The 17544-nt window shown below is 35.7% G+C and overlaps 1 protein-coding gene across 2 annotated transcripts in view; it reads left to right on the plus strand.

Annotated features, from left to right (window-relative positions):
* Positions 1-17544, plus strand: part of SLIT2 (slit guidance ligand 2) — a 397271-nt gene that overhangs the window by 280081 nt on the left and 99646 nt on the right. Inside the window, exons 15-20 of one of the 2 annotated variants that reach the window (XM_027836326.1) lie at positions 353-376; positions 4529-4679; positions 5977-6051; positions 9590-9733; positions 13427-13570; positions 15368-15534. In XM_027836326.1, the coding sequence (XP_027692127.1) occupies positions 353-376; positions 4529-4679; positions 5977-6051; positions 9590-9733; positions 13427-13570; positions 15368-15534 (705 nt within the window). The remainder of the gene's footprint in view (positions 1-352; positions 377-4528; positions 4680-5976; positions 6052-9589; positions 9734-13426; positions 13571-15367; positions 15535-17544) is intronic. The other variant, XM_027836327.1, reaches the window with a different exon arrangement.

Consider the following 17544-nt stretch of genomic DNA (forward strand, 5'->3'; position numbering starts at 1 on the left):
TTAATATAAATTATGAGTTAATTTCATGCTGAAATTACAACTTGTTTTTCTATTATAAAATCTTGTAAGTAATTGTTTTAAATCTTTGATGGCATGATATGCAGTTGTTACAGGTGCAATTTATTTTTAGCAGCTAATTAATGCTAAAACTAAAAGTTAATTATTTATTGTCCATGATCCAAGATACATTTACAACTCATTCTACGTTGTTATATTATAGCTCCTGCTGCAAATATACATTTTCACTTAATTATCTGTAGAAACTTCAGTCCACTCTTGATCTAATATATTTCATATCTTTGCTTGCTGACATTCAGGTGCCTCTTCTATTTTTTCTCTTTTTTTTATTTAGCTAAAGAACAGTATTTCATTCCAGGTAGGTTTTGCTCTGTAGTAGGACTAACTGCAGACACTCTTTTCTCACCCTGAAACACAAAGTTTTCTCAAAACTTATTAGATTTTGATGCATGTATCTGAAAATGGAGTGTCTTTTAGATAGGTTGACTTCTCCTACGTAGATGGCTAGTAGTTCTTTCCTGAAGATGTGGCCTTTGCATGCAAGCTTCTGATAAAATAAAGTCTCACTTTTTTTTTCTCACTCACATAATTGGCACATTTGTCTAAAACTACTCACACTAGATAGAACCTGCTGCTTTCTATTTAGATCACTTTTACTGCTTACCTTTTATATCTTATCTTTTGTTCTGTTTTTAAAATATAGCTTCCTGAGCTGGTTTTAAAGACAGATCTTGCCACGGTCAAAGAGCTAGTTCTACTTGGTCAGTTTCAAACATTTAAGGTTTTGGTTTTTTAAGGGTCATTTTCCCCCCCTTTGCCTTCTTATGCTGAAACAGTAGTTTCCTGCTGACTGTCTGCAACTGTTACTTATTCACCTATGACCTCACAATCCCTGCATTTCTGGGACCACAATAGAATTTCACGAAAAGAATGTGGGTGTCTTTCATAAAGGCATCAGAAGTTCACACGGATCCCATATGCTACGAGTAACTTAAGCAGGTGGATAAGTAGGTCTAAAAGAATAAACAATAAATCTTTGCTACTTCAGATTTTTTTAATATTATTGAGGCAAATTCTGATTTTGATCCTAGCTCTTTGAAATGTGTTTCTTCTTTTTTCCTTGCCTGCAAAAAATGTGTGTAATGTGTTCTTGGTTTGTTATTTTGCTTTAAAAAATAAAGCAATGTATATACATATATATTTCATTAATTGATTAGCAGTGTACATCAACTAGATGTATCCTCCAACTATCAAGTATTTTTGTCAGTTATTAGTATAAAGGAATTGCCACAGTGTTGGCTATGAAAGCAATAATTGTACTTTCGAGTATAATAGGTATATACTTACTCCCTAGCTTAAACAATTAAGAATTGGTTGATTACAGTTTTTACTGAGAATTTGGTATATTTAAGACATTCATTTTCATTCTATTGTATATGGTATATTTGGAATAATTGTGGGATTTTTCTATGTTCTCACATTCATATATTGACTGAATACGTGAAAATTAGCAATGGAAAAGGCACACGATTTGCCATCTTTGGCAGTTGTAAAAACTTGTTATTTTAAAACAGAAAAAACTAGAAGGTGATTGGCTATCTTGTGCTTACTCAAAGTAGCAGACCGTTTGAGATTAATAATAGGTGAAACAGCTGTATTCTTGTCACTAGAAAGCCTATAAAATAGTCACTATGATTTGCATCCTCAGATGGTAATATTTCTCCACTGTCTGTCTAATCAGTACCAAGCTGTTCAGATTGCTTAGTTTTGCTTACTTATGTCATTCTTTGATAACAGAGTAAGAGATAAAACCAAGTATTGTACCCTTCATTTGGGGAAGAGAAGAAACTCAAAGTGTTCACCTAAAAATTGAACTATGGTTTATGTGTATGCACTCTTTTACTTCCAGTAACTAAAATATAAAAGGTGTTCGAAGGAAATATCAAAGATCATGACTTAGATATAGTCCTACATCTATTCATTTGAAACATTAGGAGAACTGATTAGTCAAAGATAGATCTCATAAGGATATACAAGTCCCCATTTTATTCAAGCTGTTTGTTACACACTGAACCTGGAAAATCATTATTAGAGCCATCATTGTCAATGGATTGAATGTATACTCTGTATAGCTGAGAAATCTAGCATTCCTGACATTTTAACTATGTTCATGACCATCCTTTGTGGCTATGTTCAGAAACTAAGGACTAGTCTATCACTAAAACATATCATTCAGCTCCATTTATTCATAAAAGTGACAAAATAGTTATTCTATCCTGCATTGTCTAAACAGCAAGTACATTATTCCACTGAATGATATTTGGAAATTAGGATATAATAACCTGTTAGGCCACATCTGAAAATTTAATTTAAAAGCACTGGCAGGGGCAGCTAGGTGGTGCAGTAGATAGAGCACCGGCCCTGAAGTCAGGCGGACCTGAGTTCAAATCCAGCCTCAGACTAAACACTTGACACTTACTAGCTGTGTGACCCTGGGCAAGTCACTTAACCCCAAATGCCTTAAAAAATTAAAAAAAAAAACACAAAAGCATTGGCTACAGTCCTTCATTCTCTGTTGAACTCTTTTTTTCGTAATTGGTTTAAATGTTCACTTGCTATAGCAACACTATGTCATTTAAGATCTTACATTGACAAATTTATTTTGTAAAAAGTTCAAGAAGAGAGAGCACAGTGGAATTAATAGAGGGCCAGCCTCGGAGACTGGAAAACATGGGTCTAATTTCTTTGCTCATGTGGCCCTGCACAAGTCACTCAATCAGTTTGTGCCCTGGCATTTCTCTGTGACTGTAAATTACAGAATTGCTTATTTGTATCAGTAGACGGAGTTTCCATTCTGAAAACTCGCAGACCAATCAAATTTCAGGTACAGGTCACCAAAATAGAAAGGTATACTAAAGAATAAATTTGTAATGTGCATGTTATGCCATTACCTTTTTAAAAAATTATATGAGCATTTAACAGCTACCTTTGAGGTGTCAATCACTGTGCCAGGTGTCCAGGATACAAAGATAAAAATGAGAATAGTTCCTACCCTCAAGAAATTTACTTTCTAATGGGGACAATCAACATATGTTAGTTGCCAATACTCAGAAGAGATGCCAGAATTTATGATTCTGTGGTTTCAGTTTTCTCTGCTTCACTCCCAGTATAGGAGTGATAAATTAAAAAGTCATAGAATATGTAGTCTCATTTTAAGTAAAACGGTTATACTACAGAAAAGATAATAAGTATTACACATGAGAACCCCTATAATGCATAACAGATTTTTCCCATATAAATGAGAGGGGGGAAAAAGTTAAGTTGCATGCCTTGATTGCAAATAGGATTACTCTTTCCTTCTTGGCTATCTTCACTTTTGCAGGCGTTCACCATTTTGGCTGTAAGTAAAAAGTTTAGTGTCTGAACTAAAACACGGCGGCCTTTCCCAATCCTGATGCACCTCCTACTGTTAGTCTTAGCCTGCGCACCTTTGCTTGAAAAGTCAAAGGTGTTTAGAGCTTCTCTCTGTTCTCCCTGGAACAAGCCCTCAATTTCTTCCTGGATGTATTCTGAAAAAGGGAAAAGTGTTGCTTCCATTCCGTAGATTGTGAGAAATGGCAAGAGGACTTTTCAGTGTAGCCCTTTCCTTGTCTTTTCCATAGAGACAATCATAACACTGAACTCTGGCGGTAAACAGTCTGCAAGGAGAATGCATGTCCTTCCTGTACACCGTATTCCACTGCCAGTGTCTGTTGCTTTTCCCCCTAATTCCTTTGTCTTTCCTCTTGGTCTGATCCTTGGCCTAGTGGATGCCGTAATGATTATGTGGCGAGATTTTCTGTTGTGCTTGATCTAACCATGTGGTTGTGAGGTATGAGTAAAACATGGTTCTGTCAAGCACCATGGAACGTCACGCAGCTTTCTACAGCATGACAAGCTGCTGAGGCTTAAATCAGGATTATTCATTTTTAAAACAAAATTTTTAAAAAGAAGGTTTGGTGTATTTTTGAGATTATGTGAAAGGTAGGGAGCTATAAATGAATCCTGAAGACTGAATAATGTCCAGTCAACGGAAAAGGGGGCATAAAAAAGCCCTAAACAAAAGATGACATACAAAGATACACTGATGTCAGTTAAAATCTTTACTCAGAGGAATAATAAACTCTGGGAGAATAAAGAGCAATAATTGTGTGATTAGCTGAGAAGCAGGCTAGATTGGCTCATAACAGGATCAGCAGGAAATACAGCTGTGAAAAGCTCAACTTATTAATGTTATCCTATCATGTGAATCTGGTCACATTTTTTCCCCTAGTGAATTTCAAGCCCTTGCATTAACCCTCTCCTGACACCCTTTTGTCTGTGCCATATCACAGTACTGACCAAATATCGCCCAAGCTATACACTTGCTGTTGAATTGGAGATGTCTCTATTTTTTTTTCCTTCCTTCAAAAACAATGAATATCCTAAACTTTATGCTCAGTCTCTTCGTCTTGGTTTGACTCCTCAATAGGCACAGAAGATTATCGATCAAAATTAAGTGGAGACTGCTTTGCAGATCTGGCTTGCCCTGAAAAGTGCCGCTGTGAAGGGACTACAGTAGATTGCTCCAATCAAAAACTCAACAAGATTCCAGATCACATTCCCCAGTACACTGCAGAACTGTGAGTCCATCTCACCCCATATATCACCCCCAACATTATATCTCTCTATATTTTCATAGTGCTATATTGTTTACAATGGGCTTTTCACATTCATTATTCCATATCAGGGGCATAACAATAATTCTAGATGATAGATAGGAGAGGAATAGGATCAAAAGACCATATTTAAAGCTAGAAATCACCCTAAAGATAGTCATCCTCCATCCCTCTCATTTTTTGGGAAACTGAAACCAAGGGTGTTAAAGTGCCTTGCCCAGGTTACACAGCAAGCAATTGTCAGAGCCAAGCCAAGAACCAGTGTCTTCTGACTCCAGATGAAGAAATTAATTCAGTGGCAATTACAAGGTTCTTGTTGTGTTCTCAATAATTAAAATTTCTTCAAATTGATACACTTTGTTATAACCATTGTTCTGTGTAAATTAGTATTTTAGAAAGTATCTCAGTTCATCTCTCTGCCCCTGGGGAGAACTCAAGAAATCAGTTTTCAGCTCATTGTGCAGTTAGCACTAGCAGTGCTAATAGGAGTCACTATTTGGAAATTTCTGTTAATTATGAGAGTTTAATTAGGGGAGGCTAATATGATTTTTTTTAATTAACTCTTGAACTCTTTGAGTTCAAGGGATGAAAGGCATTATGTGAATATCAAACACTTAACTCTAAATGACAGTTTTCACCAGACCGTAGGAATATCCAAACAGTGGGATATTTTAGTGCAGACAAAAAAACTGATACTTTCTATATAAGTATTATATATAGCTAAGAAAACTGGGAATTGGGGAGCTCAATTTTTAATTAAATTCTTCTATCCTTTATGGGATTTTTAAAAAATTAATATTTCTACTCTGTTTAAAAAAAAGTGTGTCATATTATTGCGTACTGATATTTAGTGTTAATCGTCTAAAAAGAGTGTTTTGTCCTATTCCTAGACTCCTCTACCACTTGCTATCTATGCCACGCATTTGGCATTTTATCATCTGTTGCCTTGCATTATCAATTATCTCTTTATATGTATGCTTTGTCTTCCAAACAAAACTGTGATCTTTGAAGGCAAGAACTTATACTTCTTTGACTTTCTCATGGCTCCAAGCATAATACCTTGTACACAGGTACTTGTTAACTGTGTTATACATGAGGAAATTGGGACCCGTATGATTTGCCCAGTCACACAGGTAATAAGAGGCAGAGGTGGGATTTGAACCCAGGTCCTCTGGCTGTAAATCCATTGCTAATCAGTAGTGATAGGAATTCTCTTGACTTTTTAACTTATTGTTTGTTTGTTTCTATTTGTATTTTCTAGCCGTCTCAATAACAATGAATTCACAGTATTGGAAGCTACAGGGATCTTTAAGAAGCTCCCTCAGCTACGTAAAATGTAAGCTTATTTTCTTCATCTTCTTTCCACATGTGTGCATTTCCCCTCAGCATCTTTGAAAATTATAAAATGTGAAAAGTGCCAGCCCAGCAGATAATCAAACCCCCATGAGCTAGCTCTTGCGTGGGTTAGCTTAATGAATGGAGGTCAGAGCTGACTGCTCTTCTCTCTAAGTCTAGACACAAGCAAAAGCAAGACTTAACATGGCATCTTTGGGCATCTTCTTTTAGACTTAGACAGCTGGTCGGTTATGAAGACACAGCAGGAATGTAGCAATCTAAGCTCATCAGAAATGCACCCAGTAATGTTTTGTAACTCCCTTTACTACTCCCCAAACCATACTGTTAACGCCTCTTTTAGCACATTAAAGAAAAAACATTTGACTTTTTTGCTTCATTAAATTTTCATCAGAAACTAATCAAAACCAAATGATTAGAAAACTGACTTGTTAGCTCATCTATGTCACTCCATGTCCACAATTCATATTGTAAAATAAGTTTACCAACTCAGCAATTTCAAGATTTAAAAAAAAAATCTCTGTAGCCTTTAACCTAAATGCTTACTGAAGAGCTGATATATTCATTAGATGGTATAAAACTGGACCTATTCTTTTTTAGACATGTATTAAATATTAATTTATTTCTATTATCTTATAATGATACATTAATTCTAAGTTGAAATAGATCTTAAGTTTTTAATATAGCACAGTTAATTTTGTGAGTTAATTATTATGGTGTTAATTATTGTGAGTTAATGGAATCAAAAGTCATCTTTATTCTCTTTCATACGGGGAAATGGGGTAGGGAGTTGGAAGGAAGGAATCACAGAGGAGGTGTTGAATGAATTCATTCATCCATTCTCAACCAAAAAGATACTAAGATCCTACTGTGTATAGAGCACTCTGTGAAGGAGTAGGAAAGATGCAAAGTTTAGAAAAGATTGTCCTTATGGTTACATTGTAGTAATATGTTAAGACTTAATCACAGATAATTATAATATCCAATGACTTAGTATAAGGTACTTGATATTTATATGAACTCAGTTATGAAAGGTTATTATTGACTTGGGACATCAGAGTAGGCTTCCTAGCAGAAGTATCTTTTAAGTTGGATGGGTAAGTATTAATAGGCAAAAGAGGAGAGAGAGTGTAGGGAACAGGAGGAACAAAACTGTGGAGGCAGAAAAATTCATGGTGTTTAAGGACCAATAATACTCTCTAGTCTAATTGGAGCATAGAGTGTCCAAATGAAAGTGACATGAAGTAATCATGAAAGACAAAGTGGTGCTAAGTTATAGAGGAACTTGGATATGAAATAAAGAAGTATGCTCTTTAATAGGAACACTAAACACTGAAAGTTTTTGACCACAAGTTTGACACGGACATATCTATGTGGAAGGAAAATTTGTTGTAGCAGTACTATGGATTCAATAAACATTTACTAATTCAATTCAATGAACATTTGTTTAACACCTACTATCTGTGACATGTCTAAGGGTGCTAGCTTTGGAAATGTAAAGAAGAAATAGCCCCTTCCTCTGAGGAGCTCACGTTATACAAGGAGGAATTGGCAAATAATTGGATGTGTGCCAGGAGGAAAGTATGGAAAATTATGCTGAGGTTTTGAGGTTGAACAATTGGTAGGATGGTAATAGAAATAGAAGTCTTGAGATATGGCAGGTCTAAGACAGAATACAATGAATTCACTTTTAGACATATTGTATTCAAGGTTACAGTCAGAGATAGAGCTATTCAATTGGCAGCTGGATATGAAGAACAGATATTTAGGAAAAATATCTAAGGCAAGATTACAGAGATTTATGAGTCATTTTAGAGGTAATAATTGAACCCATGGAAAATTATGAGATTACCAAGGGAGAGTAGGAAGGAAAAGGAAAAAAAAAAGATAGTAGAATAGATTGGAGAGAGGATTCCAGAAGACCTGCTTATTGTAATAAGATGTAGTAAGTGCTTACTTTGTACCAAGAACCATGTTAAGCATTGAAGATACAAAGAAAGCCTAGAGTTTCTCTGCCAAGAAGAGAAGTTTCTATTTGATCCTGTGAATAAAAAAAAGTTACTAGAGATCATTGATAACAGTACTTTGCACATGACAAGACCCATACTTTAGAAAAGTCACTTTGGTAAGTGAGAAGAAAATGAATTGGAATAGGGAGAGACTTAAAGAAAGGAGGCCATATGGAAGACCGTGGCAATAGCTCAGGAAAGGTGTTATGGGAGCCTGAACTAGAGTTATGGCCGTATGAGTCAACAAAAAGGGAGATACATCTTTGAAAAGACAATTTCAGTAGAGTGGTGGGGACAAAAGCAAGGAGAGTTGAAGTGAATGCAATAGATGGAGGCATCTCTTTCATAGAGATTAATAGATGGGAAGTACCATTAGAAAAGTTAAGGAAGGTACTTAATTCTTTGTCTAGTCAGAAAGCGAAAACTGAAGGACAAGTTCCTGAAGGACTATAGAGAAAATAAACTTAAGGTCACAGGTAGAGGGATTAAGAGAGGTAACATGGTATAATTAAAAGAACATTGAACTTGGAATCCAGAGAAGCATAGGTTTGAATTCTATGCTAAACTATACAAATTTAAGAAAAAAGAAGCAATCCCTCCCCTCAAGGAGTTTATATTCTGATGGAGGAATATACCACATAAAAGGGAACTGAAAGGTGGAGGGAGGAAAGTGGAAGATAATACCCATGTAGGGGCATGGTAGCAAAGTCCAGAGTCAGATGCTGAGCCAATTGAGGAATGAAGGATGGCTGGCCTGAGCCTTTCCTCAGAATGAAGGTTCTAGGAAGAACTCACCAATGGAGAAAGGAATTGTAAGGATTAGAGGGACCTTCCATAGCGAAAAGGCAGCTGAGGCATGGTGGCAGGTATTGGGGAGTCAGAAGTGGAGCCAGGAGAGAAATGAAGGATAACTAGCTTCTTAGGTACACATACACACACACACACACACACACACACACACACACACAAGCACACATTTTGCAAACGTTAAAAAACTATATGGCTGTTAGATATTATAACTCACCCTGACTACTTCTTTTTATTCAACAAAGACTTCCTGATCATCTACCAATTTTCCTATGGAGACTATGAAGGTATATAGTATAGGCCTTGTCTTTTAACAACGACTATCTCACACACCTTATATGCACTTGGAAACAAAGTATTATCAAGGTTTTTTGTTGTTTTTGTTATTGCCATTTTTCTTGTTGTCTTTTCTCATGTAGAATGAGAGTAGCTCTTCAAGGTCTAGACTTTGGCAATTTATTCAGAGTTAGGAGGATGGGACAGGTAAATCCTGAAAAGTGACATTTCTTTCCTGAAAGAAAAATATAGGTAGATAGAGGAGAGAGAGAGAGAGAGAGAGAGAGAGAGAGAGAGAGAGAGAGAGAGAGGCATAAAGATATAGAAATAGTATACAATTCCTCTTCAACATATGTTATTTTTGATGCTCATTAATAATCATGAAGAAATCCCCATCTGTTTCTCTTTATCACATTGATTTTCATTTAGAAACTTCAGCAACAATAAGATCACAGATATTGAAGAAGGAGCATTTGAAGGAGCCTCTGGTGTAAATGAAATTCTCCTCACTAGTAACCGATTGGAAAATGTTCGCCATAAGATGTTCAAGGGATTAGAAAGCCTGAAAACTCTGTAAGCATCCTTGTTTTCATTGTAACTTTTTTGTGAATGATTGTTTTTCTCACTTGTGGAGGTAATTTAAAATAGGCAAACATTCATTCAGCAGCCACTGGTTATGCACCTACTGTGTGCATATTCCCTTGCTGGAGGAGGTACAAAAATTATATGCAATTCAATAAGAATTTATTAATCATATAATACCTAGCAAAGCAATGTGCTAGATACTAAAGAGTCAAAAATGGAAATTAATGTGGTCCCTGTTTTCTATGAGCTCATAATTTAGTAGGAAAATAAAACATTTCCTTGCTGAATTGCTATCATGTTGTCACATGACTGTGTGGAGATAATAGTGCATTCTTAAAGTCTGTGGCAGTGGATTGCAACTTACAGCAGTTGTACCAAGTGCAAAAGGTGTTAAAGACATGCCTGCTGATGAGCTGTATGTCTCTTTTTTTAGGTAGATAGATCAATAGACAGACAGATAGACAGACCACCCATTAGTTAAGGATTTACTGTATTCCAGGTGCTGTGATAAATAGTGCTGGGTGTATAAATATAATTAGGAAAGATAGTCCCTGATGTCAAGGAGCCTACATGTAGAAACAACACACAAAAAGGAAGATGGAAACAACTGAGATACGGATGGATGACATGGTGTAGAGAAAGTTAATTGATAGCCTGTTTCCTGGCAAGATGAGGACCAATCTGGCTAAATTCAGAAAGGCCCATCCCAAGGTTAACTATAAGATGATGAATTTCTCAGCCACAGAAATCATAGAAGACCATTCATCAAGGCTAGTAGTCTGATCTGCATTTTTTTCACTGGACCTGTGATTTTATTGGTATCGGGAGCTTCAGCTACCCAAATGTGATCTGGGTCACTGCTCTCCTCCTGTTAAATCCTATGCACAGCTCATTTTGCATCAGTGGTACCTGTCCATGAGGCATGGAAACTGGAACTATATTCCTGCTCCCTTCTCAGCTCCCTCTCTCTTTCCCGATCTACATAGTTTTTGGAAGATTCCCCCAACCAATTGAAGAACTGAGGCAGTGTATCAATCACAATGAAACTCTAGTCCGGACAAAATCTGGAGAAAGAAAACAGTGTCAAAGAGAACACATACCATCCTAAGGCTTGAGGCATCAAGCCTATATCTGGTTCACCTATGTCCTTACTCGTTGTTTTAAACATCATGAAATTCCTTGTAGTGATTAAGCATGTCATCTGAGTTTCTGGTTCTTCCCTGCTTTAAGCAAGAGTAAGTAGCTGTGATCATGATGGATGGTGAGGATGCTTCATAAAGAAGATCGGCCTAAACTTTCACACCTATATCGACTGGGGAAGAGCTCTCAAATTATTCCAATTAGTCTGACCAGACATGATAATACATTTCTGTAATATCTGTGGGCTTACGTCTTTGAGGACTCATCTTTCTCTCTGACCCACGTGTATGTTGGGGCTGAGCTAAAGAACTTTCTCCCTTGAGGAGCCCTGCACACATCTTACATTGTATTATGATGTGCCTCAGGTACATTATGCTTCAGTAGACTAGACTGGAATCTAACCACCATGTAAGCAATGTATACATGGGGAAATTCTTTCTAAGCACCAAACAGAGGCAAATTAGATGGCTAGGTGGTGCAGTAGGTAGAGTACTGGAACTGGAGTCAAGAAGACCTGAGTTCAGATGTGAACTCAGCCACTTAGCAGCAAGTAACTTAACCTCTCTCTGCCTCAGTTTCCTCATCTCAAAACAGGGGTAATTATTGTACCTACCTCCTACAGTTGTTGTAAGCCAAAAATCAAATAATTTCTTTAAAACACTTTGCAAAAATTAAAGCACTCTATAAATGCCAGCTCTAATTATTAATTGCAAATGAACTTTTAGAACACAACCTATTTGTAAATTGGATATGTATGTATGTATATATGTATGTATTTTTTTCTCTAGACTATATCACCCATTCTTACTTAATGGGAATACTTCCATGATCCTCCTGCCTTTTTCTCTGTAATTACACATGTAACTAAAAGGTGGTGAAGCCATTCACTTTCAACCTCTTCTCCATCCTTCCCACTATAGTTCTCAGATCTCTGTTGTTTTTCCTCAGCCTACTAATTGAATAAGAATGTATAAGTAGTTTATGAAGATTAGCTTTGGCATTGATTTTTGCAGCCCTGGACCTAGAATGCTATGATTCTAATTTCAAAATGTTCAAGAGAGTTGAATTGACCAGATTATGGTAGGACCCAGGCCACAATCCTTTCAAGACCCTGGTTGATTCTTGTTCTGCCTTTCAGCATTTATGATTGCTAGAGTCAAGCGACTATATTTTTCTGGAAGCGAACAGAAACATTATTTAAGTTATGGGTGGTACAATGGATTGAGCACCAGGACCTGCAGTCAGGAAGACCTGAGTTCAAATCCATCCTCAGACACTTACTAGCTGTGTGACCCTGGGCAAATCACTTTATCCTGGTTTGCCTCAGTTTCATCATCTGTAAAATGAGCTGGAGAAGAAATGGAAACCATTCCAGTATCTTTGTCAAGAAAACTCCAAATGGGGTAGCGCAGAGTTGGACTGAGACAAACTAAACAACGACAACAGAATTTCTTCTCTAGTACAGTTTCGCCTAGATGGCTTTTGAAATCCCTTCCAACTCTGAAATTCTTTGATTCTAGATCTTCACATCTTCTGATGATTGAAGATAAATGACAAGGCATTCTTTTAAAATAAATTTTAAGCTATGTCTCCCCCCTTTTTTTAGAGAGGGGGGACAGCCAAACTGTGTGCTATCCCCTATCCCTTGCTTTTAATAATATAGTCAAAATGGCAAAGTAAATAAATCCCTAGGCTTTGAATCTGGAAAAATAGTTTCAAGTCCCACCTCTGACTATGTGACTCCAGACAAATCATTTAAATTCCAGGTTCCTCAGGCATCCTCCCAGAATTTGCTTATTAAGGCACATAAGATTTGCTGCTGATAAAAGTGCTATCTCTTACGTATTGTATAATGATATAAAGACATTCAACCCTTTACCATGTTTTATATCAGTATCCGTGAAGTTAGGATAACAGTTCATTTTGATAATTGAGATGTATTCTCTGTGTACGGGAACGTTTTTAAATGCATCTCAGAGAAGTGCAATCATGCCCTTGTTTTAATATTTTAGTGTATTATATCATTTATTTAGTGGCATGAACAGGAAAATTGGTTTTTTAAATGATGCAGGAATATATGAAGAATATCACAAATAATCAGCCAAAATTTTACCTCTAAAAAGATTTCTCAGTCAAGAGATAAACAATTCAACTGCTTTATGAGCAGAATCACTTTTGTTGCAATGTTATAAAAAGCTCATTATAAGAAATCATGATTGCAATAGCGTAGTAATAATAATATATGGTAATAAACATTGGAATCTTACTAATGAAATTCTTACAATCAAATATAATTCATTTTATGACAGTAGCACTGGAAATAAGAGTGTAGTTATGGCTATATTAAACTCAGACATAATACTATTTTTTGTAATGTTTCACTAATAAGCACTATGCTTCTGGCTTATAAATATACGTCTTATTAATAAATTATACAGAAAATTATAATGAAATGCTATAGGATGGGTTTGTTATGGGTTCGTGTTAGATATAATATCAATATCACTTTTTATTTCTATAACAATGTCCTTTCTTTTTCAGGATGTTGAGAAGTAATCGCATAACCTGTGTAGGAAATGACAGTTTCATAGGACTCAGTTCCGTACGTTTGCTTTCTTTGTATGACAATCAAATTACAACAATTGCTCCAGGAGCATTTGATACCCTTCACTCCTTGTCCACTTTGTGAGTATTGATGGCAATTTATTGATTGATTGAATTAGCCAATTGAAGATTTAGTTACATATTTTCAATAATGTCTCAGTAGCAATATGATGTCCTCATTAGCTATAAATAATAATAAAAAAGAATTACTAAAATTCAGTGTCTAAGACACCACTGCCACTTAGGAGCTCATGCATTTTTCTTAAAAAATGGCAAATTGATGAATTTTGCTTATTTTAATTCTAAAACTACATTGACTTCTATACAAAAATGCAGAATGCTTCTTTTAATCAAGTTGAAATGTGACAAGGTAGATGAATAAATCAGTCTAACCAATGGAACTATTTCTATATCTTATAACATGATACTACTGAAACAGAAAGGTTGTTAGCATATTCCCCACCCCAATAATTTACATTGACTTGATTATTTGTAATGTAAATAAGGTTGGTAAGGTGGGTCATGAAAGTAATTCTCAGTGTGGAGCTATTATATTAAAGAGAGAACCTAGCAGGGACAGTGGAAGCCATGTTAGATTTAGGGTCAGAGGACCTGGATCTTAATCCTACCTCTGATACTGACCAACTGTGCACCCTAGAGAATGTTACTCCTCTTCCCTGATGCTCAGGTATCTCACTCTTAAAGTGAGGGGGTAGGACTAGATACCCTAAATGGTCCCTCCCAACTCGACAATCTATGGTCCTAAGCCAAGTAGGCTTGGGAGTAAGTCATTAGTGAAATATTTCCTAAAGTTTGAAGAAAAGAATTTTCATAATCTCAGAAAAAAAAGTTGGGGATGAATGTGCTGCTGCCTGTCAGAGAGTATTTGAGTATTGTGTGCCTACAACTTAATTCATACCTTGTATAGTGCATAACAGTAGTGTTAGAAATGATTAATTTCCAAGCAGTGTTTTGCATCTAAATGTATTGTTATAATTTAATGGGTGGGAAATAAAGGTTACTGTAAAGGATGGGAAAGGAAAAAAAAAAAACTTGTTTCACATAGCTCAAGTCACTAACAGAATTATTTCTGAGGGAAGCATCCATCAGTAAAGCACTTAATCCTCTTTCCACATAAATTGTGACATTTTACACCTAGTGACTAATTTGTGCATATTAAAGATGGCATGTTTATAAATAATAGAATTGTCAATAGGTTTGTGTTCAAGTGGTAAGATGCCAAAAGTATTGGGATTTGTAGAAGTAAATTCATTTTTATAACTGGCATGTAATCAACTCAGCTGTCACTTTAGATGGGAAACCTATTCTCTGGAGCAAATAAGAGATGGAAATCTTGAGATGACAAATTAATGAAATAGCTGTTGTCAGGTTAAACCCAATAATATAAAGTAATCAGCCTTCATCTTTATATTGAATTACCGCATTATCAGTGCAGGATAGTTTGACGGCAAGTCAGATCTCAGACAAGTTTAAATTACTTCTAAATGAGATATATCAAGATACACTGCATAAATCCAAAATTGCTGCCTTCAACTTTATTTTTTGTATAGAATCACTTGAAGGATTTTCTTCTGGGATTTTTTTCTCTCCCAAGTATAAATGGAATGTTTGAGCCAGAGAAAATACATCTAGTATGTAGTGCATACCTGTGTATAAATGAGAGATTGGAAGAATATTGAAATAGAAGCAATTCAAAAGATTTACCCCCAACTCTCTGCGTTCTACAATCTTCCCTTCACAGGAACTAAACTAGCAGGTTCCAGGAAAGGCTTCCTGTCTTTATATTAACATATTGTGCTTTATGAAAAAATAAAGCTGTCATAACTAAATTGTGTATTGTTTATATATGGTTCTTAGAAACCTCTTGGCCAATCCTTTTAACTGTAACTGCTACTTGGCTTGGTTGGGAGATTGGCTTAGGAAGAAACGCATTGTAACAGGAAATCCTCGATGTCAGAAGCCTTACTTCCTAAAAGAGATTCCAATCCAGGATGTTGCAATTCAAGATTTTACTTGTGATGATGGTAAGAAATATAGATGTTCATTCGTGCATTTTTATTCATTCATTCTATGTTCTTGTGTACTCATTTATCATGTGCAGTTTTATATCATAATTACTTCCTTATATGTCCTCTCCTGTACTAAACTGCAACTCTGTGAGGGCAGGAGCAATGTCTTATCTGAACTATTTCTCTAAACCCTAGTCCTTAGGACAGTGTGCTGAACGTAACAGGTGCTTAGAAAGGTTAATTGTGTGGATTTAATTCATATAGTATTTTTAAGGGTCTACTATGTATAAGGCTCTATGCCACATATTTGGTCAATAAAGCCTCCCCATGGCTGGTTCCTTTGCTTTCATGCTTTCAAAATTATCCAAGATAATATTAAGTTAGGAAATATTTCTTTTCTTTGACAAGGTCACATATCTAAGCAGCTGAGTATATACCCAGAATTGTTGGTGCTTTTAAAATTCCATGGACTGTTCTTTTACATATGATTTTGTTTTTGAATATTTAAGAAACCACTTTCTAATATTTATTTATACTGCTGTGTTGGCAGTGTGGCCTAGAGCTCTTAAAAATTCAGATTCAGATATAAGTCCTGGCCCCAGCTCTCTGCCACTATCTGAGTCAGTTTAAAAAGGTTTCTAGGCCTCAGTTTCTACTATTATACTTCCAAATTTCAGTGAGTTACAATCTCATAAATATGCTTAATCTCATCAAGATTGCAGTATATCCAGGACATCTCATCCTAGGCGCCTTTAAGTTTCCGTATGTGAAAGTGAGATAGGATGTCCCAAGTCCCTTCCAGCTCTCAGAGATTCCATGATTCTACAATGATATCTATGTAGCTAACATAGCTTCAAAACTGCTTTATTGTCCCAATGATTGGAAATTCTTCTTTGAGCTATTCCTTTGTGGCACCTTCAGCAAGTCACCTTACATTTGTAGAGTAGGAACAATAATAAAAATTGAATTATGTATGTCATAAGGCCACTGTGAAGAAACTACTTTGTAAATCTGAAGGGATCATATTCATATGAGCTGCAGCTTCTCCATCAAAGGGCTGCTTAAAAAGAAAAATGTTGATTAATCTAATAATATGTGTGTATAGCGAAAATTATCTATATAAGTAATAACAATGCTTGTAAGAGCTAAATAAGACACAGAAACCCATAATTCTGGTCTAAGCTCTGTCACTATGTGATCTTAGGAGAGCTAATTAAACTCTTAACCTGGGGTGCATCACTTGCAAAATAGAGGTAAATAAATTTGCCCTACCTACCTCAATCAGTTGTGCAAAGAGAAAATGAGATGTAATGTATGTGACAAAATGTTAGAAGCTATAAAGTGTAGTATAAATGGAAAATTATCATTAGTAGTAATATCATTATTGACAAATTAAACACCGGTTGTAGATTCTTTCATCTTGTAATTTTTTTAATTCAGTATAGGATAATGCACATACAGAAAATAATTGACAACAAATTTACAACCAGGTCTTGATTAGTACAAATAATGACTCCCATGAAATGGTTGGATTGTTTGAATTTCACACTTAAGTTTCAATGGGCTAGAAATAGCTTCCATATTTTACATAATTTTAATTTGGAATAGTTCAAATTTGAATATTTGCAACCACTTTGGGGAATTCATTATCCTCGCTAATTGGAACCTAGCTGTACTCTTTCCCTTCCTGATTTTGCTTTAGTTTAGTTTATTTGTATAGTTTTCTATAAATCCACATTTAATTCTTACAAGTAGCTAAACCAAGATATCACATGAGAAGCTGCTATAGACATTTTTGGTGTATTTGGAGTTCAGCTTTAAAAGGTTATTAAAAAAGAAAGGATTATGTAAAATTCCTGGTGTCTTTTGAAATGCAATGTATGTAAATAACATAAGTGTTCAGTGGTAGCTTAATGTTCTGTGCCTTTAGAGATCCTGTGGTGTAAAACGGTAGTGTTTGTTAAATAGAATTAAGTATATTAAGTCCCTGCTGGCTGTAAAGTCATTTTTGAAGATATAAAACTT

Source organism: Vombatus ursinus, unplaced genomic scaffold, assembly GCF_900497805.2.
Source record: "Vombatus ursinus unplaced genomic scaffold, bare-nosed wombat genome assembly UNPS02014818.1, whole genome shotgun sequence".
Lineage (NCBI taxonomy): Eukaryota > Metazoa > Chordata > Mammalia > Diprotodontia > Vombatidae > Vombatus > Vombatus ursinus.